The sequence below is a fragment of the Sorex araneus genome, chromosome 5 (genome assembly GCF_027595985.1).
Source record: "Sorex araneus isolate mSorAra2 chromosome 5, mSorAra2.pri, whole genome shotgun sequence".
In the NCBI taxonomy this organism is placed as follows: Eukaryota; Metazoa; Chordata; class Mammalia; order Eulipotyphla; family Soricidae; genus Sorex; species Sorex araneus.
In genome coordinates, this window is record NC_073306.1 from 115,413,392 (window position 1) to 115,435,592 (window position 22,201).

At 52.3% G+C, this 22,201-nt stretch overlaps 1 protein-coding gene across 2 annotated transcripts; it reads right to left on the reverse strand.

Moving 5' to 3' along the window:
• Positions 1 to 945: 945 nt before the first annotated feature.
• On the reverse strand, positions 946 to 8,492 carry NRSN2 (neurensin 2). Of its 2 annotated transcripts, XM_055140540.1 has the most exons (4): positions 8,327 to 8,484; positions 7,022 to 7,150; positions 5,021 to 5,215; positions 946 to 2,091 (listed from the first exon to the last, which is right to left on the reverse strand). In XM_055140540.1, exons 3-4 carry the CDS (start codon positions 5,204 to 5,206, stop codon positions 1,666 to 1,668), a joined length of 612 nt encoding a protein of 203 aa, XP_054996515.1. In that variant the 5' UTR covers positions 5,207 to 5,215; positions 7,022 to 7,150; positions 8,327 to 8,484; the 3' UTR covers positions 946 to 1,665. The 2 variants fall into 2 exon arrangements, with proteins under 2 accessions (XP_054996515.1, XP_054996516.1); XM_055140541.1 differs by lacking the exon at positions 7,022 to 7,150 and having other exon boundaries at positions 8,327 to 8,492.
• Between the last annotated feature and the right edge of the window lie 13,709 nt (positions 8,493 to 22,201).

Here is a 22,201-nt window from a genome sequence, read left to right on the forward strand (position 1 = left end):
TGTGACCCAAAAACCCAAAAAAAAAAAAAAGAGAGAGAGAGAGAGACTCGATGATGGAATGGATGCATGGTGTGAGGGAAGAGGAGGCAAGGGAGGGCTAGAGGTGGCACAGGCGGTTGGATCCCCAGAACCACACGTGGTTCCCCCAGTTTCACCAGGAGTGATCCCTGCATGCAGAGTCCCTGAGCATCATGGTTGTGGTTCCCCCCTAAAAAAAAAAAAAAAAAAAAAAAAAAACTAAGAAGAAGACGAGTGTAGGGAGAGTGGAAGGCTGGGGCCGGGAGGCTTTACCAAGGTGTGGTGAGGGCAGTACAGGCGGGTCTGGAGGGAAAAGGGTGAGAAGAGCTGGGAAGTTGTTTGTTTGTTTTTTTCTTTTTGGGTCACACCCGGCAATGCACAGGGGTTACTCCTGGCTCTGCACTCAGGAATTACTCCTGGAAGTGCTCGGGGGACCATATGGGATGCTGGGAATCCAACCCAGGTCGGTCATGTGCAAGGCAAACACCCTACCCGCTGTGCTATCGCTCCAGCCCCAAGTTTGGAAGTTTTGAGCTGCGGTTCAGCATGCAGTGAGTGCAGATGGAAACACGGGTCTGGAGTCTGGGAGCAGGCTTTGGAGAGAGTCCCCACCGCCTCGGTTACCCTGAGGGGTAAGTGACTCCGGGCCTAAAAAGTACCAGAGCAAAAGTCTGGCCTCCGTGTGGTCAGAGGGCCGTTCCCCTCCCATCAGGCTAGCATTTAAATCCACTCTGGAAAACCTGAGAAAGAGGCTTCGGTTCTGTGACCGTCAGTCACTTCGTCTGTAAACCGGGGATAATAATCCCCTTTCTCCAAGGGTTCTCGGAAGAGCAAATGAGAAATAATGGATTTCCGTGCCCATAAGTGCTCATAACTATCTCTTAGGTCTTCGCGGTGCCCCAGTGGTGAAGGAGAAAAGAAGCAAAGTCATCGTCATCCCGGCCGTTTATTGAAAGGGAGAGGGATAGAAAGGGTGCAGCATGGGGGAGGGGCGGCAGGGCCCCTCGCCCCTCCAGGCTGGTGATTACACGGAGACGGGAGGGACTGGCCTTGAATTGTCCTGGCGCGCCCCCTGGTGGTGGAAAACGCAGCCGACGCGCCTGGCAGCCGCGCCTGCAGGGGGGCGGGGCAATGCCCTCCACCAGGCCGCATTTACCCCCGGGTAAGGGCAGGGCCTGCGGATAATGGTCTCTAAGTGGATGCTCTCTGAGGGACAAAAGCAACGAAGTCTTCTGCCTCCCTGGATCTGGGAGGCGACTTATACGCACGTCCAGAGTATCTTCCAAGCCAGCTGGGAGCGCTGAGTCCCCCAGGACCCTGAAAAGTGCTCCAACGGCCGCTCTAAACCAGGATCTGGCCGGAACACGGTTATTCTCTGTCCCTGGGGGGTGTCTCAGGAAGTTGGACGGGGTGGGGAGCTTAGGGAGTATTTGGAAAGGCTGACATCTCAGATGTTTGGGACGCCAGTCCTGGGGGAAGGCTCAGGGACGTGAATTCCAGACTGCCCTGAGCTTGGGCCTCTGCAGGAGTCGACCAGGAGGGCCCTGCTGGGCGGGGGAAGTCCTGGGGGGGTGGGAAGGTGGGAGTGTGGGGAGGACGAAGGGCCCACGCCCCAGGTCAGGCCTGTCCTGAGGTCCTGTGAGCGGCTCAGGCGTCCCGCCGGGGCTGTATGGTCTGCACAAAGGATTGTCCAAACAGGCCGGTGGCCGGCGAGAGCCAAGACTGCCCGCCGTCGTCGAGAAAGACGGGAGAGAAGTGCTGCTCGGCCTCGTCCCCGAAGACCTCCACCTGACCTTCGGCTTCAGTGTCCAAGAGTTCAGCCTTGTAGTCCTGGCTGAGCCAGCTGGCCACGGCCCTGACCAGGCAGATGGCCAGCAGGATCCCGGCAGCCAGGCAGAGCACGATGCCGGCCAGGCGACAGGTGAGGAGGGTGTGGTTGTAGTCGGCTGCCCGTCGGTCCAGTACCAGGAACTCTCCCTCTTCGATGCCCTCCAGCTTGGGGGGCACCGCGTAGCCCGTGGTTAGGGCTGCCAAGCCCAGCAGCAGAAACAGGGTTCCCGACGACAGGGTGATCTGGAGAGAGGTGAACGGTTGGGAGGCCGTCAGGGAGAGCTGGGGACCCCAGGGGTCAAACGATCACCTTGGATGCCAGCCCCTGGGCCAGAGGTATCACCCGCTTCTAGGATCTAACGTTGTGTACTGAGACCACAAACGCTCTTGTACTAGTTGATTTTGGGTTTGGCTTCAGGGGATACACCTAACAGTGCTCAGAACTTACTCCTGGGTCTGTGCTCAGGGATCACTCATGACGAGGTTCAGGGAACAATCCAGAATGCTGGAGACTGATTACAAGTCACCTGCACTCAAGGCAAGCGCACTACCCACTGTACTCTCTCTCCAGCCCATTGTTCTGTTTGGAATCCAGAGGCATCTTTGACTCCTTTCCTTCCCACATCCCACTTGCAATGCCTTCCTCCCTTGAATACCCCTTTGTCAGTATTTAGGTCCCATCTACCCTCTATCTCTCAGTCAGGTTAGCACCTACCCTCAGATCTCATCTTAGATCTCACCTCCTCAGGGAAGCCTTCCAGGATACCCCAGACTTGAAGCAGTCCAGTGCTCTGCACTCAAGCCATCACTGAGCCTGTTCATCCACTGATCAACCTGGCTTCTCAATTGGACATGTGCCTGGTTACTCTGCACAGGACATATGTCTGCCCCTGTCCCCATGCAATAGAGCCTGGAGAACCACGACAACAGAGACTGTCTGTCCGGGCCTTGCCACAGATCTTTCAGGCCCAGCACAGCACTAGCACAGAGCAACAACTGAACGTGCGTCTGCAAAATCACCACCATCGAGCCTGTTCCTGGAAGACAGAAGCTAAATCTTAAACCCTGTGTCCCTGAAAGTCTATAACACACTGCAATAAGATGCTCAAGAAATTGAGAGGGGTCAGAGCGACAGTCTGGTGGGTTGGCCATTTGCCTTGCATGTGGCTGATCCAGGTTCAATCCCCAGCATCCCATATGGTCCCCTGAGCAGTGCCAGGAGTAATTTCTGAGTGTAGAGCCAGGAGTAACCCCTGACCATCACTGGGTCTGACCCAAAAAGCCAAAAAACAAAAAAGAGAGAGAAAGAGAGAAAGGAAGGAAGGAAGGAAGGAAGGAAGGAAGGAAGGAAGGAAGGAAGGAAGGAAGGAAGGAAGGAGAAGGAAGGAAGAAAGAAAAAGGAAGGAAGGAAGGAAGGAAGGAAGGAAGGAAGGAAGGAAGGAAGGAAGGAAGGAAGGAAGGAAGGAAGGAAGGGAGGAAGGGAGGGAAGGAGGGAGGGAGGAAGGGAGGATGGGAGGGAGGGAGGGAGGGAGGAAGGAAGGGAGGAAGAAAGAGAGGAAGAAAGAGAGGAAGTAAGGGAAAGACCCATCCACTCACCCCCCAAGGTCCTCCCTGGTCACCCCGGGCACTGGGAACACTGCTTGTCTCAGAAGCCAAAGAGCACCAAGCCCAAGGTCAGATGTTCACTCTGCTGGCGTGACACTCTGCCTCCCACCGAGAGTGAACACCTTTCAAAGCAGAGGGAGACCATTGGTCTCGGACCCCAGGATTGAGACTCAGCTCACGGCTGCCCTCCCAGCCCAGCCCAGGCCCTTGCCGCACCTGGCCGGCAACTCGCCCCAATTGGCAGGGACACTGATTTCTCCTCTCATATTCTTCCCTGCCCCAGTTATAGCATCCAGTGTTTTATGAATGTAAGTGGGCTACACCCTACACCCTGCTGATCAGGCTCTACCCTTCCCTAGCAGCAGCAGTGAGTCCTGGGCTAGTCACATGAACCCAAATGTAATACGTGTCGGGCTTCTGGTAATGCAAAGCCTTGGGTCCTTGACTTGACTTTTGACTTTTGGTTTTTGGAAGGAAATTCAAGAAGGAATTCTGGTTTTCCTTGCGTGACACAGCGTAAGAAAGAGGGTCCACCTGGGAGTCAGGTGAGGCTTCACACAGGTAGTCTGAAAACTCAGTGAGATCTGGAGCCGTCAGCACGATGGTTCACACTGCTGCATAGAGGGACTGGAGAGAGGGGACAGGAGGCAAGGCACTGGCCTTGCATGTGGTGGTGTCAACTCGGATCCAGGGTCGAATCCCTAGCACCACATATGGTCCCCTGAGTACCTCCAGGCGTCACTCCAAAGCACAGAGCCAAAAATAGCCCCTAAACACTGTCAGCTGTGGTCCAGAAAACACCACCTCCCTGAAAAAAAAATTAGGGGGGGCTGGATCGATAGCACAGTGAGTAGGGCGTTTGCCTTGCACACGGCCAACCCAGGTTTCATTCCCAGCATCCCATATGGTCCCCCGAGCACCACCAGGAGTAATTCGAGTGCAGATCCAGGAGTAATTCCTGAGTGCAGGAGTAATCCCTGTGCATCGCCAGGTGTGACCCAAAAAGAAAAAAATAATAAAATAAAATAAAAATTAGGGGCCAGACCAACAGTATAGGTCAGGTGCTTGCCAGGTTCTTTCCTTGGCATCCCATATGGTCCCTCAAGTGCTGCTAGGAGTAATTCCTGAGTGCAGAGCCAGGAGTAAGGCCTGAGCATCGCTCGGTGTGGCCCCAAAATTAATTTTTAAACTTTTTTTTTTTTGCCTTTTGGGTCACACCCGGCAATGCACAGGGATTACTCCTGCACTCAGGAATTACTCCTGGAGGTGCTCAGGGGACCATATGGGATGCTGGAGATCGAACCCAGGTCTGGCCGCATGCAAGGCAAACACCCTACCCACTGTGCTATCACTCCAGCCCCCAATTTTTAAACTAATTTTTTTAAATTAAACTGTTGAATAAAACTTGACCTGAAGGCGACCAACTTCTGGTCTCCTCTATAAAACGATCGACAGTTGTCCTCTATTACTGAGTTGCACTGGGCTTTCTACTGCTCGAGCAAACCCTTCTTTCTTTCTGGCATTGGCCCTAGCTCCTCCCTGCAGCCACGGGGTTCCCTGGCCTTACCTTCCAGCACAGTGACGGCCAGGGCTGGCGGGGGCACAGCAGGGGTGGCCCCTCAGGGTCATCGCTGAGGGCAGTGCCTGCGCAGTCCTCGTAGAAGAGGTGCAGATAGGAGCGAACCCCGTACCACTTGCCGTCCTCCACGTCGGGACCACGACTGCAGCTGCAGCCATAGCGACAACTCATCATTGTGGGTCCCTGCGGGAGGCAAGGTGCAGTGGTGGGCCATCAGGGAGAGCTGCCCAGGTGACCCTCCCGTGCCCCCAGAATCTTTGGGCCTCACTCACTCGGTCTGACATTCCCCGTAGTCATAACTTAGCCTTCGGGAAGCCCAGACTCCCAGCCCCTGGGAACGAGGCAGAGCCGTGGAATGCCGAACCCAGGGGCTGGGAGCTGTCGGTGAGGATCAGGCAGAGTCTAGAGGCCACACCATGATGGTCACTGTGGGTCCTGGGGTCTACTTATTCCTTTTTTTTGGGGGGGGGTCACACCTGGCGATGCTCAGGGGTTCCTCCTGGCTCTGCACTCAGGAGTTACTCCTGTCCGTGTATATGGAATACTGGGAATGGAACCCGGGTCAGACGTGTGCAAGGAAAATGCCCTACCCGCTGTACTATTGCTCCAGCCCTGGGTCCTGGGGTCTGATGGCCTGGGTTTGAATCCCAAATCCACCACTTCCAATCCGTGTGAGCACCGGCAAGTGCTGCCGCTAATCTGCATTTCCTAAAACCCCATTTCCTCGTCTGTGAAACAAGGCTAGCCTCAGACCTGTTTCATACAGCAACTGTGATTGCCACGGAGAAATGGCAGCTGTTTGGGTTATTGGAACTGTAATTTCTCCAGGATTACTATTTTTTTTCTTTGCTTGTTTGTCTTGGTTTTGGTTTTTGGGTCAAACCTGACAATGCTCAGGACTTACACCTGACTCTGCATTCGGGAATTGGTGCTGGCAGTGCTTGCAGGACCATATGGGTTGTCAGAGACCAAATCTGGGCCAGCTGTGCAAGGCAGACAATAGTACCAAGACGCCTATTGTACTACTGTTCCAACCCAGGATTACTAATTTTCATAAGAACTATACTAGGTGGGGCCAGAGCGATCGTACAGCAGGTAGGGTGTACATCCCTGGCTCCCCATATGTACCGTTGAGCTCACCAGGAGGGATCCCTGAGTGCAGAGCCAGGAGTTGGCCCTGAGCATAGCCAAGCGTAGATAAAAACAAACAAACAAAAACCAACAACAACTGGGGACCGTATGTGATGTCAGAAATTAAACTGTAGGGGCTGGAGTGATAGTACAGCGGGTAGGGCGTTTGCCTTGAACACGGCTGACCAGGGTTCAATTCCCAGAATCCCATATGGTCCCCTGAGCACCGCCAGGGGTAATTCCTGAGTACAGAGCCAGGAGTAACCCCTGTGCATTGCCAGGTGTGACCCAAAAAGCAAAAAAGAAAGAAAGAAAGAAAAGAAATTAAACTAGAGTTGTGTGTAAGGCAAGCACCTTATTGGCTGTACTATCACTTGGAGCCTTAGTTATTATTTCTGTCCAGCACCTTTTGAGCCCTATATCTAGAACAAGTATCCTTTCCAGGGTACTGTTGGGGGTAACTTGTCGTGGCTGACACTTGTGAAGTAGAGTTTTCCTCAAACTTCATGGCCCCAAAAGAACCACCCATAGCTGTCCTCCCCACGACAACTTCCCCTAAATCCCAAGAAATCTTCACTCCACCAGGGGCCCTCCGGTTATTAGATTTGTAGAGAAAATCCAATGGGAGAGACCAGACCTTCCAGAAAGAAGCCTCACCACCCCTCTAGATAGCTTCAGACAAAGTGAAGCAAAGTGCTTAATCAAAGACACATCTAGCCCTTCTCCGAGACGCAATAACCCACACGAGACTCAATAACCCACACGGAAAGAAGGCACCGGAAACGCAAACACGCACATACCGCACAGGCTGCTCCCCAGACACCCACACAGACCCAACAACGACACAAAGAGACACACCCACACACGGAGTCACTGTGCGTGCTGGGCCGTTCCACTCCGAGCTTCCACAGACCCCCACAGGCTGCGGAGCACCGTCCTGAAAGCAGGTCGATAAGGCGGGGCTCTCCGCAGAGCCTTCTACAGCAGCTGGGGGGGGGGGGGGTAGAGAGAAAACAGGAAAAGAGCAACATACACGTACGCATGCATGCATGAAAGCAGGATATGTATGCAAGCACGATGAATGTATATGTGTAAGCTGGGGTGTATGTGCGTACGCATATATGTTTGCACGTATGCATGTATGGAACCACGTATGCTTGCGTGTATGCACTGAGAACGGGGAAAAGTGGAGCAAGTTCTTGCAGGGGCAAGATCCGCAAGGGAAGGAGCAGGACTGCCAGGCACCAGGCGTGGCGCGAGAGGGTGTGACCAGGAACGGACCCGTCCCCAGAGGTGAGAGAACCAATGGGGGCCCGAGGGACGGTCAGTCAGTCTGTCAGTCACCCGGCAGAGTCCTTCAGTGATAGGCTGTGGGGTAGGAGGGGCGGGGCAGCGGTCACCGTCCCCTTCCCGCGAATAGAGACCCGGGTCCTGCCGGCCCAGAAGGTGACCTTGGCGCTGCCTCCCCTCTGCCTGGCCCGGGCGCCCCTGCCCCCTCCCCAGTTTAGGGTTGCAAGGAGGGGAGCGGGCTCTAAGAAGGGGATCCCGGGGACCCCGGGCTAGCGTTGCCATAGGAACCGCAGGGCGTGTCCCAGCGGCGGGGTTGGGGGGCGCAGGGGGGCAGGGAGCGCTCCCGGGTCGGCGTCGCGAGGCTGCGTCTTCCGCGCCGTGGCTGGCGCAGGCCCCCGCAACCCCCGAAAATAGATGAATTCTGACCTTGCACGGCCTCCCTCGACTCACCCTCCCGCACCCCCAGACCCATCCCCTACCGCGCCCGGCGCGGTCCAGGCCGGAGAAGGGGCCCCGGGAAACCAGGCCAACAGCCCCAGCGCCCACCGCCGCGCTGTTGTGCAGGGACCGTCCTTGCCTGGGTGGACAGTGACTGCATCTCCCTCCCCCCCCCCGCCCCGAGAGGGACACTGAGGCAGAGAGGGGCGGTGGGTTTGACTAGCGGGGTGGGCGGGGTTCCGTCCACGGAAGCCTGCACCCCCCAATCGACCTAGGGCCGTCTCGGGGCGACCTCCGGGCCCTGCTACCAGCCTGGCATCCCACCTCCCTCGGCCGGAGCCTCCCCGCGAAGGGCGGCGGGTCGGGGGTCTCCGAACCTAGAGGGCGCGGGGACCCCGCGGGTTCGGGCCGCGCGCAGAGCAGGACTGAGCTCACCTCTCCGCCTGCGGTCTCCGCGGAGCCAAACGGGGCCTCCCGGCGCCTGCGCCGCAGTGCGGGTGGGGGGGTATGACGGGGTGCTGCGGAGTGGAGGGGGCGCCCGCGCGTCCCCGGGGCAGGCTCTGACCTTGTGGACCCCTGCAGCTCTTCCGCCCACCCACCTCAGCCCCAGATCACTCGGGGAGACCCCACTACCTCCTGGGCCCCCCTTCCTGCACCCCTGTCCCGCGACTCTGCCTCCCGCGGCTCGCTCCGTCTCGCGCCCCTCCAAGGGAAGACCTTTCCCTTCACCGACCTGCATGCCCAGTCCCCATCCTGTTCCTGGAGCCCCCTAGAACAGTACCCCTTCTCTCCCGACCGGCCCCCACTCGGTTTTCTGTTTGCTTGTTTGGGGTTTGGCTTTTTTGGTTTGGTTTAGTTTGGGGCCACATCAGGTGATGCTTAGGGGTTACTCCTGGCTCTGCATTTAGAAATCAGTCCTGGCGGGCTCCGGGGACCATATGGGATGCCAGGATGGAACCCAGGTCAGAGGCGTGCAAGGCAAGCACCCTCCTTGCTGTCCTATCACTCCCGCAGCCTCACCCGGCTCTGGCCCTCCTTTCTCTCGCTACCCAAGTCACCCTCTCACTAAGTCCTCTGTCCGCCCTTTGTGCTTTCCTCCTTCCCCTGATCCCTTGCCATCTTGAAAACGGGGTTAGTATGGGGGGCAGGTGTTGGGAGAGATGCTTCTATTCCCCTCCTGGAAGGGGGGCTAAGAAACAGCCTCCCTTGTCCTCTTCTCTCTATCTCCCTCTCCCTCTCTCTCTCTCTCTCTCTCTCTCTCTCTCTCTCTCTCTCTCTCTCTCTCTCTCTCACTCTCTCTCTCTCTCTCTCTCACTCTCTCTCTCTCTCACTCTTTCTCTCCCTCTCTCTCCTTACACCCCTCAAACTCCAACTCTCCTGAGCATTGTACACATCTGTGGTGCTTCTCCCTGGAGTATCAGCTCTTTTTTTTTTTTTTTCATTTTTTGGAGGGAAAGAGCCCACCTGGCAATGCTCAGGGGTTACTCCTGACTGCACTCAGGAATCACTGCTGGTGGTGCTTGGGGGACCATATGGGATGCTGGGGGTCAAGCCTGGGTCATCCATGTGCGAGGCAGGTGCTTGCCCACTGCAGCCTGAGAATCAGCTCCTGCACGGCAGCCTCATCTATTTCATCCCTGTCTGTGCATACCATGCTGGTCTTCCCCACCCTTTGCTGTGCATTTGGGAAAAATCACTACTACACCTCTAGGAGCTTCAGTGGGCAGCGTGGCTTCAGGCCCGGAGCACCTGTTCTGTCTTCTTGTGCTGGAGGCTGAGGACACAGCATGAATGAGCTCTGCATGATGGGCACAGGCCGTATTTTTGTTCACTGCTGCATTCATAAAACAGTGCTTGGCAGTTCGGTGACTGTTTACTGAACACAGGCTGGTAATAATAGCAAACATACGGTGCTCATTATGTGCAAAGGGCTCATCCAAGTGCTTTGCAGGTATATTGAACTCACTTGTGTGTGTGAGAGAAAGTGGGGGTGGGAAGTGACAGGCAGAAATCCTGTCCCTGAACACCAAGCGTGAGGGCAGCTGAAGTTGGGGAGCTGTGACATCTGCAGGGGAGAATTTTTAGCTTCAGCTCGACGGTAGTCTGGAAGGATTGTGAAAAGGGGAGGCTTGGACCCAGGTTTCCACACTGAAAACTTTCTCTGGCTAATGCTGCCTCAGGACCGGGTACAAAGCTCAAGAGCAGCCACAGAGAAACCAGAGGAAGGTCAGAGCGTGTCCAAATACAAAGGTGTTTCTGCATTGGGCTAGTAAATATTCGAAATGTGGCCGGTGCCACTGAAGAATTGAATTCTAAGTTTTGTTTGACTTTGGGACTGGAGCGATAGCACAGCAGGTAGGGCGTTTGCCTTGCACGCAGCCAATCAGGGTTCGATTCCTCTGTCCCTCTCGGAGAGCCCGGCAAGCGACCAAGAGTATCTCGCCCTCATGGCAGAGCCTGGCAAGCTCCCCGTGGCGTATTCGATATGCCAAAAACAGTAACGACAAGTCTCACAATGGAAACGTTACAGGTGCCCACTCGAGCATCACGATAAACAACGTGATGACAATGACAGTGCTACGTGTGTTTGGTTACTTTATTTTATTTTTAATTTTTTTAATTTTTTATTTTTGGCTTTTGGGCCATACTTGGCTGTGCTCAGGGATCACACCTGGTAGATGCGGCAGAACATATGGAGTGCTAGGGATCAGAAAGAAAGAAAGGAAAGGAAGAAAGAAAGAAAGAAAGAAAGAAAGAAAGAAAGAAAGAAAGAAAGAAAGAAAGAAAGAAAGAAAGAAAGAAAGAGAAAGAATGAGAAAGAAAGGAAGAAAGGAGGGAAAGAAAGAAAGAGAAAGAAAGAGAGAGAGAAAGAATGAGAAAGAAAGGAAGAAAGGAGGGAAAGAAAGAAAGAGAAAGAAAGAAAGAAAGACAGACAGAAAGAAAGAAAGAAAGAGAAAGAAAGAAAGAAAGAAAGAAAGAAAGAAAGAAAGAAAGAAAGAAAGAAAGAAAGAAAGAAAGAAAGAAAGAAAGAAAGAAAGAAAGAAGGGAAAGACTGCAGTGGATGAAAGATGGCCACAACTCTGTTACTTTGCCATTCAAGATGTGGAGTACAGGGGCTGGAGTGATATAGCACAGCGGGTAGGGCGTTTTCCTTGCACTCGGCCAACCTGGGTTCGATTCCCAGGATCCCATATGGTCCCCTGAGCACCGCCAAGGATAATTCCTGAGTGCAGAGCCAAGAGTGACCCCTGTGCATCGCTGGGTATGACCCAAAAAGAAAAAAAAAAGATGCGGAGTTCACCCCTTGAATGTGAACCAACCCCAGGGACTAAACTAACCCACAGAAGAATGTGGTGAGAGCACTGAAGTCATGTGTGCCTCATCCAAGCCAGATTTTAAGCTTGTTTCCTCTCTGCCTGCCCGATCCCTTTAAGAACATGCATCTGTGGAAAGCCCCATCTGGGGGTCCCAATTCCCTTGCCGGGGAAGACACATGTAGATGTTCCTGTTGAGAGCGCAGGTCAAACTTCCAACCCAAATGAGTCCCAGCAGCTGTACTAAACCACCTGGGATGAAAGTACTGACCTGAAGGCTGGAGAGATAGTATCACAGGTGGGTGCTTACCTTGCATTTGTTCATCCGACCCAGGTTCAATCCCTGGCATCCCATAAGTTCCCCCAAACACCACAAGTCGTGACTCCTGAGTGCGGAGCCAAGAGTAACGCCTTAGCTTCGCTGGGTGTGACCCAAAACAAAACAGCATAAAGTGCTAACTTGAATATTCAACCCCCAGCACTTCCTCCATCACTGGAGCATAGAACTAAAGAACCCCGAGAACGAAATGATGTTTTAAGCTAGAGAGTTATGAGACAGTTCTTCAAATAATAGAGATCCCAAAACAGTCCTTGCTTGGCCTGTCAAGCTAGAAGGTGAGGTGTACCCCTCCCCACAACCTTTTTTTTCTCCTTGGTATTTTCTGACATCCGATCACTCACAATTTTTTTTTCCTTTCTGGGTCACACCCGGCGATGCACAGGCTCATGCACTCAGGAATTACTCCTGGCGGTGCTCAGGGGAGCATATGGGATGCTGGGAATCAAACCTGGGTCGGCCGCATGCAAGGTAAATGCCCTACCCGCTGTGCTATTGCTCCAGCCCCTCACTCACAATATTTCAGTCATCTCGGCTTCTTCTTTTATTTATTTATATTTTGTTTGTCTGGGGGTCACACCTGGCACTGCTCAGGGCTTACTCCTGGCTCTGAGCTCAGGGATCACACCTGGCAGGCACAGGGACCTCATGGGATGCTGGAGATAAAACCTAGGTCAGTGGCTTGCAAGACAAAGGCCCTACCCGCTGTACTATCTCTCCAACCCTCACCTGGGCTTCTTGCCTATTTGAGTGAACCAAACCGAGGGCTCCTCTCCTATCTCAAGGCTTCAGAGCCTTGGCATTTATCTGTTCCTCTGACTTTGTTGCTTTTTCTCCAGATCTCTACATAGCTCATGCCTCTGCACCAGTATTGCCTTTTCAAAGAGGTTATTATCGAAACACTGAGGTAAGGACACGGGTGCTCACCAAATTTCCAGGTCCTTCACACATGCTTCCCAGTTCCTTTGAAGTTCAACCCAGTCATGAGTGAGCAGTCAGAACCCAGGAGTGATGAGTGGAGGGATTTGGGTCACTTCAGGCCCAGGGCATGAATTTGGGCTTCTCCTTTCGCATAATACATCAACTCAAAACTGAGCAATTTAGGGGCTGGGACAATAGCACAGCGGGAAGGGCGTTTGCCTTGCATGCATCGGACCTGGATTAGATTCCCAGCATCCCATATGGTCCCCCGAGTACCGCCAGGAGTAATTCCTGAGTGCATGAGCCAGGAGTAACCCCTGAGCATGGCTGGGTATGACCCAAAAAAGAAAAAAAAACAACTTAGCAACTTAAAGCAACAACAGGCATTCTTTTTGCTCACAGATCTGCCACTTGGGCAGGCCTTGGCAAGAAGGCTCAAGTCTGCACCACCTGAAATCCCTCCCAGACTTGATCCCAAGAATGAGTATCTCAAAAAAGAGGATGTAAGGGCAGGAAAGGCAGCATGCTGGCTTGTGCTGCAGGTGCTGGCCTTCCCTGCCCTCGCAGTTCCACCTTGCATGTGGTCCCCAGAGCTCAGCCAGGACTGACCCCTGAGCAGAGAGGCGGGTGTAGTCCCTGAGCCACAGCAAGTTCAACGCCCCCCCTCCAAAATGAAAGGAGGTGAAAGCTGCAACGTTTCTCAAAGCCAGACTCTCGCCACCAACAGAAAGTCACTTCAACCCTGTTTCATTAGTCACAGAGGTCAGATTCCATCGGGGGGACTTACATACTCCTCAGCTCTCAGGAGGAGAGATGTCAAATCATCTGGGGCTGTTGTAATGCCATGAGAGCTAAAGCATTTAAAAATGGGTTGCATTCTGTTCACATACTTTTTTTTTCTTTTTGGGTCACACCTGGCAATGCACAGGTGTCACTCCTGGCTCTGCACTCAAGAATTACTGCTGGCAGTGCTCAGGGGACCATATGGGATGCTGGGAATCAAACCCGGGTCGGCCGTGTGCAAGACAAACGCCCTACCCGCTGTGCTATCGCACCAGCCCCTCTGTTTACATACTTACCTGCTGAAATTTTCAGGTATAACAGGCGGGGGACGTTTGGCTGAAAACTCCAGATCTTCTCTGAGTCAGTGTGGGCAACCTCCCTGAACCTTCCTATACTTCTGGAAGCCCTGGGCCCATGTCCCACCCATGTCGCCACTATGTAAGCTCATCTACCTGCCCTGTTCCAGAGACTCAGAATTGAATCTCTAAAGAGATTAACTAGCGGCAAAAATTTCTCAATAACGGTCTCTGCTGAGACCTCTGGGGTGATCTCGGGAGGTGGCTGGGCCAAATGTCTGCCCTACCAAAGCTGTACTCACAGGCTAACAGCTGCCACCAGGCCTCCGGCCCAACTACCCAATTCAGTATTCTGGACTTTCAGAGTGCATGGCCACATTCACAGTCAAACCATGCAACAGCTCCAAACTCTACAATCCTAACATCCCAGTAGGAGCACACCAGATTAGACGGGAATGTAAAGTAAAAGTCAACTAATCTCGATTCACAAAAAACAATAACACACAGAAGGATTAACTAGCAACAACAGCTTAGTAAACCCTCAGTCAAGGACTTAAAGTCCCCATGGTGAGATACAACAATTTTCACAGAATTTTTTTTTTAACTGAAGTACTTTTTGATCATTCCATTAGTCATTTAGTAGTAAAAAGCTATATAAGATAAATGATCATGGGCCTGCTCCTGGGGCAGTATTGCGGGGTGGTTTGGGAAATGGAGATAATAGTAGAAGAAAGGTGATGGTGGTGGTAGAATTGGTGTTGGTATATGGAATGCCTGTAAAAAATCATCATAAACAACTTTGTAAAGCATGGTGTTTAAATAAAGTGTGTGTTAGGGGCTGGAGCAATAGCACAGCGGGTAGGGCGTTTGCCTTGCACGTGGCCGACCCGAGTTCGATTCCCAGCATCCCATATGGTCCCCTGAGCACCGCCAGGAGTAATTCCTGAGTGCAGAGCCAGGAGTAACCCCTGTGCATCGCCGGGTGGGACCCAAAAAGCAATAAATAAATAAATAAATAAAGTGTGTGTTGGGGCAGGGGGTGGTGGAGAATGGGTTGCATTCAACTGGAGCAATAGTTCGGCAGGTAAGGTATACCCAGGTTTGATCCCTGGCACCCCATATGGTTCCACCAGCACCTCCAGGAGAGATCCCTGAAAACAGAGTCAGGAGTAAGCCTGGAGCATTGCTGGGTGTGGCCCCCGACTGGGAAAAAAAACCATAGGGCTCCTGACCCTCCAATCTTTCCTCCTCATAGAAGAACCTGCATAGGCTGCAGCTCAGAATATGTTTATGATCAAAACCTTACAGTACCTTACTGTTGAGTTGACAGGCAGGAAAACTGATAATCCATCTTAGGCAGAAGCAAAATATTTGATAAAACTTTTACAGCAGGGCCGGAGATGTAGCACAAAGGTTAAGGCACTTACCTAGCATGTCGCTTCTGCAATCCTGGTTTGAATCCCAGCCAGTATTCCCTGTAGCACCCTGAGCACCCCCAGGAGTGATCTCTGAGCACAGTGACAGGTATGGCTCCTGAGCACTGCCAGGTGTGGCTCCCAGACAAGCAAAAACAAAGTCCTTTTGCTGTCATCACTTGGGAACTAGATTATACAGGCATCTTTGGTTTTATAAGCTCAGGGTAAAATTGGTTGGTTTGCAAGGGGAAGTAAAAGGACATCATCCAGAAATTTGGTTTTCTGGGGCTGGAGCGATAGCACAGCGGGTAGGGCGTTTGCCTTGCATGCGGCCGACCCGGGTTCAAATCCCAGCATCCCATATGGTATCCTGAGCACCGCCAGGAGTAATTCCTGAGTGCAGAGCCAGGAGTAACCCCTGTGCATCGCCAGGTGTGACCAAAAAAAAAAAAAAAGGAAATTTGGTTTTCTTTTTTGTTTTGGGGCCACACCCAGCGATGCTCAGGGGTTACTCCGGCCTCTGAGCTCAGGATTTACTCCTGACTGTGCTCAAGGGACCAAATGGAATCTTGGGGATCAAACCAGAGTTGGCTGCATGTGAGGAAAGCACCCTATCAGCTGTACTATCTCTCCAGCCCCCAGTCCAGAAATTTTGAGTGTAGGTCGCTTAATGCTCATAGATTCCCACATAAGGTGAGCTTTAAAAAAATGATGAGCTCAGTAAAATCTACTAATTCATTAAGATGTCTTAGGGCAAAGATTAGGTTGATGGTATGGCCTTCACACCAATTTTTAAAACTTTCTCTTTGATTAAATTATCTCAAGCCAAAGACAATTCAATTAAGAGATGGAGTTTAAAAGGCTTGAGTGAAAAATACTCTGTACAGATTCAGAGAGAAAATGATTCAGGGCCAGGACCTGAGAGATAATAACAGGAGGTAGGGTGCTTGCCTTGCATGTAGCTGACTCTGTGTAGATCCCAGTTCACTCCCTGAACATAGAGCCAGGAGTAAACACTGTGCACCATCGGGTATGAACCCAACCCCCCAACAAATATGAATAGTAATAACAACACTAACCTTTGTGGTCAATCCCCTCCGCCTAATTGGGCCCAACAGAGAGTACAGGGGTTAAGACATTTACTTTGCACATGGCCATCTGGGTTTGGACACTGCATATGGTCCGCAAACAGCACCAGGAGTTATACCTGGGCACACAGCTAGGAATAGCCCCTGAGTTCCTGACTTGGGGAAGTGCCTGAGAAAGAAACAACGGCAGTCCTTCGCATGACTCTGTTGGTGATCTATTGCAGTTACAATGAGAATGGTAGAATGAAGGGGGCCAGGCAGATGGGACGCCAGCCTTGCATGCAGCCTAGTCCGGTTTGATCCACAGCACCCCTGAACACCGCCAGAAGTAATCCTGAGTGCAGAGCCAGGAGTAACCCCAGAGCATCACCGGGTATGACCCCAAAACCAAAAGAATAAAATATATATGCAGGTAGTGTGATAAAGCAGATTTGGGTAAAGGGAAAAGCTCCCAGATGTCTAGAACTGCTAGTGGGGAGTCTCAGTGAGATAGACTGGCATGGGACGAGGTGGTGGCTGGAGGGCACGGAGCAGAGAGAGAGTATAGCATGCAGAGCCTTGGCATTCGGATATTATCTCAAGTCTACAGTCCGTGGGGAAAGAGCTCCTTTTGCAAACATTCTGACCTCTGCTAAAAGCCTCCCGGTGGCTCCCTATTGCCCTCAGGATCAAGTCAAAACTCAGGGCCTGGCACGCGAGGCCTCCTACAGTTGATTTCTTTAATGTGTCAGAGATTCTTTTCCGTTCTCAGCGCTGCCCTCACACTCTGCCACAGCCGTGCCCCACAGGCCAGACCCCAGGCCCTTTCTCTCTGCTCTTGCTAAGAAACCGGAGGGACTGTGGGCTCACCACCTTGCCTTCCAGGTCTCAGTGTCACCATTGGTACAGTCGGGTCGTTGGACTAAAGTCTATCAAAGCATATCCCGGCCTGAAACTGGAAACCTGTGCAGGGGTGGGGGGAGAAAGGTGCTTGTAGCCAAACCTGTCTGTCTAGCTTCTTCCAGGGTGTTTGACCATGCCTGCCAACACTCTTCCCCCATCGTTGGAGGTTTCTTAGCAACCCAATTTCTCACCCTCAGTTTTCAGGATTTCCTGTTAACAAAATGAAAGTCAAGTTCTGCTTTTTCTCCTTCCCGCCCTCCAAAAAAGATCTAGTTCCATGATTTACTTTGGAGCCCTGGATATAAATCCCAGTGAAAAGAGGCTTGATTTGAGGTCAGTGAAGAGTTTGCTGTGTGTTTCCAAAAAACTGGTAGCTCTCTCTGATTTTTATCACAAATTATGAAAGTAAGAGATGCTCCTTAGGGCCCTCCTGTTTCTTGTTTGTATGTTCAACTTGTCAGTTTATTCTTTTTTCTTTCCTTCAATAAGTCTTTACTGAGCACCTACTATGTGCCAGGCACTACCTCAAGAATTGGCAGTTCATTTATGAGCAGCACAGCGGCAGTTCAGTTCTTCATGGAGGAATTATAAACTGGATAAAAACTAACAGTCAACAAAAAAACAAAAAAAACAGTGCATACATACAGTGATGTATGTGTTGCAAGTGAGAATATGTTGAGGAGGGGCTAGTATTTTTATTTTCTATTTTTGGACCACACCTGGCTCTGCACTCAGGGATCACTCCTGGCAGTGCTTGGGGAAACATAAGCAGTGCAGAGACTGAGCAGAGGTTCTCTGCGTGAAAGGCAAGTACCTTATCCTCCATACCAGTACTCGGACCCAGGGCCACTATTTAAGATGAAGAGTTTGCAAAAACAGAATGGTTGGGGAAAGCAGAAGAGAGTGCTTTATTTTAATTTTAGTTTTATTATAATTTTAATAAAGTAGTTGGGGGCTGGAGCGATAGCACAGCAGGTAGGGCATTTACTTTGCACGCAGCTGACCCGGTTCTATTCCTCTGCCCCTCTCGAAGAGCCCAGCAAGCTACCCAGAGTATCTCACCCGCACAGCAGAGCCTGGCAAGCTCCCCCTGGCATATTCAATATGCCAAAAACAGTAACAACAAGTCTCACAATGGAGACGTTACTGGTGCCTGCTCGAGCAAATTGATGAGCAAGGGGATGACAGTGATGACAGTGATAAAGTAGTTCACAGGGGCTGGAGCAATAACACAGTGGGTAGGGCGTTTGCCTTGCATGTGGCCAACCCGGGTTCGATTCCCAGCATCCCATATGGTCCCCTGAGCACCGCTAGGAGTGATTCCTGAGTGCAGAGCCAGGAGTAACCTCTGTGCATCCCAGGTGTGACCCAAAAAGCAAAATAAATAAATAAATAAATAAAATAGTTCACAATATTTGATTGCATTCAATATTTGAACACCAATCCCACCTCCATTACACCTTCCCACCACCAATATTTAGATGTTTAAATCCAGAACCCCAACCCCTGCCCCAAAGCAGAATTGGAATAATTTACTTTGTACTGTTTGTTATGAATAAATTGCTGCAAATGCTCCAAAAACACTTTCTTTAGAGGAGAGTGTGTGAAGAGTGTTGTATTCGCAGAGTGCTTTTTATCTGCAGGCACTATCTTTGGGTAACCTTGAGTAGGCCGACCTTCACCTGGCAACCTCAGAAATGTAGCCTCTAGGGGTCTATTTTACAGAGCAGAAAAGAATAAGGCATGGATTGGAAGGCCGAAAGGTCAGATTTGCCTCTTGATCTTTGGGGAGAACTGTTTTTTTCCTGCCAATGTACTTCTGGGGACCCTAGGCTCTTTCTTGCTTTTCTGGACTATACCCAGTGACACTCAGGGGGTGCTCCTGGCTCTTCGTTCAGGAATTACTCTTGGTGCTGCTTGAGGGACCATATGGAATGCCAGGGATTGAACCCAGGTCAGCTGTGTGCAAGGTAAGGACCTTATTGGTTGTATTATCCCTCCAGCCACAGATCTTTTATCTTTAAAAAAAATTTTTTTTGATACTTAAAAAATATTTTGAGGGAATGGCCACACCAAGCCATGCTCAGGGCTCTCTCCTGGTGAGGCCTGGGGAACTATATAGGGTATTGGAAATGGAACCCAGGTTTATTACATGCAATGCAAGTACCCTAGTTACTGTACTCTCTCTCAAGCCCCCACCAAAAATATGTTCTAATAGAACATACAGAACAAGGGTGGAGACATAGAACAAGGGAAAGGACACTTGTCTTGCATGCAGATGACCCAGGTTCAAATCCCCAGGGTCAGATGTGGTCCCCCAAGCACCACTAGGAGTGATCCCTGGGCACAGGCAGATATGGCTCAAAATCTACATAAATAAACTAATAAACAACAAAACTAACTCCTATGTTTGATGAAAACTATCTGGAGGGGGAAAGGATACAAAAAGCCCGAGCACATGCTGTCCACCTGGAGCCCATATTTGATCCCTGACAAAGGGAACAGCCTCTGGCACGACCAACCCTGAACCAGCAAACAAACCCAAAAAATGTTAGACAGATTTTTCAGAGGGGTCCAGCCTAATAAACTAAACCCTTTAAAAGACCCTTCCTGAGGCTGGAAGGACAGTACAGTGGGTAGAACAACTGCCTTGCACACACTGACCTAGATCAATCTCCGGCACCCCAAAAGGTCCCAGAGCACAGCCAGGAGTGAAACCTCAGAACAGAGTCAGTAGGAAGCGCTGAGCACCATCGTGTGTGATCAAAACTCCTCCTAAATATTTTTTAAAAACAAAAAATAGGGATTGGAGAGATAATATAGCAGGTAGGGCGTTTGCCTTGCATGTGGCCAACCGGGCTCAATCCCCAGCACCCCACGTGGTCCCCAGAGTACCACCAGGCACAATTGCTAAGTGCAGAGCCAGAAGTGAATCCTGAGCATAGCCGGATGCGCCCCAAAACCAAAACCAAAAAGAATTTTTTTTTTTTTTTGCTTTTTGGGTCACACTCGGCGATGCACAGGAGGTCACTCCTGGCTCTGCGCTCAGGAATTACCCCTGGCATTGCTCGGGGGACCATATGCGATGCTGGGAGTCGAACCCGGGTCGGCCGCGTGGCAAAAGCCCTACCCGCTGTGCTATCGCTCCAGCCCCAGAAAATTGTTTTTTAAATAATAATAATTTTTAAAAAAGGAAATAAGAGAGTTTCCTCCTGCCAAGGAAGATTCTGAAGGATTCTCTGTTGACCACACCCCGCCTGCGAAGACGCGAAACAGCACTTCTCGGATGCATGGCAGCACTAGGGCACAGCCAGAAAGCAGACTCGAGTCCTCTGGCTGAAGTCCACCCACCACCACACAGATTTGGAAGATGCTGACTTCTAGAAAGGAAATCAGCCTGGCCAGTGCCTTAAGGGGAGGGGGGAGGGAGTGGAGGGAGGGGAACGGTTGCGGCGGGGGGGTGGGGGGGGGCTTTTGAGAGCCAGAGTGGAGCCGGCAGGGAGGGGCGTGACCAAGTGCCCCCTCCCCCCTCCCCCGCCCAAGCACAGTGTCATCAGAACCATGTTGCTGCAAGCTGCCACATGGACGGCCGTCTGTCAGGCCCAGTATTAGGTCACAGACCCATCAGCCGGATCCATCGGCCCATCTGCGCCTTCAACGCCTCGGAACCGGCGCCGCGGCCAGGGGAAGATCACAGCGGGACACACCCAGAACTCTGCCCCCACGGCCGCCTTTCCCTTGCGGCCACTAGGTGTCCCCAGAGCCCGGGGCACGCGCGCCTCTCCCCACCTTGCCCAGGTCCGAATCCATTCCCTTCCAAAATGGAAGGAAGCAACCCAAAGAACAAATGGTCTCTTCCCCGCCTCCGCCCCTTTTCCTCCAGCCTCGCGTCCCGCGGCGGGGTCTCAAGGTCGGCCAGGGGAACACGTGGCCCAGTGGTCCACAGCGCTCCGGCTCGGAACTCCCATTCCCCACCAGGTCACCGTAAAGGGCAAATCTTTATTCACCCCCCCCAACCCCCTTCCAGTTTTCTGTGTCTGGAGGGGGTGGGGATGGGGTGCGGGGGGTGCTAGAGCCCGCGGGCAGTTCCCAGCGCTGCCCGCAGGGAGGAGAGCTGCTCAGGGTCGGGCTGACCTTGCTGGTGGAGAAGATCCGGGCACCCAAGCCGCTTGGCTGCAGTTGCCAGGCCGATGACCCACTTCCCTTTGTCCAGCCCCTGGCACCCTCCCTTGCAGACTGGGTTCCTCCCGAAGCAGACAGAGACGGAACTGGGGGTTCAGTGTATTTATTGGACGGAACACCTGTGAAGAGAAGAGGGAGGAAGCAGGGGTGGGTGGAGGGTGTCAGGCGGCCCCACAAGCCTTGGCCGCTCTGGGGAGAGGAGGGCCACCCCAGTGAGCACAGGAGGCGGTGGCATGTGAGTTCTACCTGTCAGCATCTGTCCCCCAGGCAAACTGAAGTCGCCAGTTTTCCGGACTCTCAGGCCGGTTGCAGGCTGCGCTAGGGGAGAGGCTGGGGCGGCTGGTGACTGTCCACTGCCCACACTTCCTCTGTGGGTCCCTCCTCGAAGGGGCCCTGCGTGGCCCATTGTGTGTATCCCGCAGCTTCTCAGCTCTTTCCTAGAAGCTCCTTTGCGCAGCCCCCTCTCTTCTCTCTCAGGCTGAGAGAAGCCCACCCCTAGCCCTTCCCACCCCACTTTCTGTGGGGGCTGGGTCTTAAACCCGGGGCCTCACACAGAGCTCTCCTGCTGAGTCACATCCCTCTTCTCTTTGGTAAGTCTCTTTACTATGCAGTCTCCAAATACTCTCTCGGAATAAGATCTTGGCCTTTTGTTTTGTTTTTGGTTTCAGGGCCACACCCGCCAGTGCTTCTGGCTCTGCACTCAGTAATTATCCTGGCAGGATGCAGAGGGGGGACTATATGGGATGTCAGGGATTGAACCTGGGTCAGCCTCATGCAAGGCAAGCATATTACCCATTGTACTATGGCTCCGGCCTCTTGGCCTTTATTCTTTGAGGGGAAAATTCTCATTTTTTTGGTCTGTACTGCTTAGAAACAGACCGAAGAACAGGAAGATCTCAGGGGCCACATATCAGGGAGACAAGTCTTTAGAAAAGCCCTTGTCTTTCCAAAACACACTGGGAAAAATCTCAAAGGCAAGAATCTGTGTGGCTTCTAGTGCTCTTTGATCATTCAGCGTCTGGACCCTGCAGGTCACCCACACATCAGGTACTGGGCCCAAGTCCTGCCTGGACAGCCCGGAGCCCCTGCAGC

What these genes read in the sequence shown, in the direction of transcription:
- NRSN2 (XM_055140541.1), bottom strand. Translation starts at nt 5,206, where the DNA reads ATGATGAGTTGTCGCTATGGCTGCAGCTGCAGTCGTGGTCCCGACGTG. An exon ending in GGCCGTCACTGTGCTGGAAG is followed by an intron (nt 2,092 to 5,020) that starts GTAAGGCCAGGG and finishes ACCTCTCTCCAG; the next exon opens with ATCACCCTGTCGTCGGGAAC.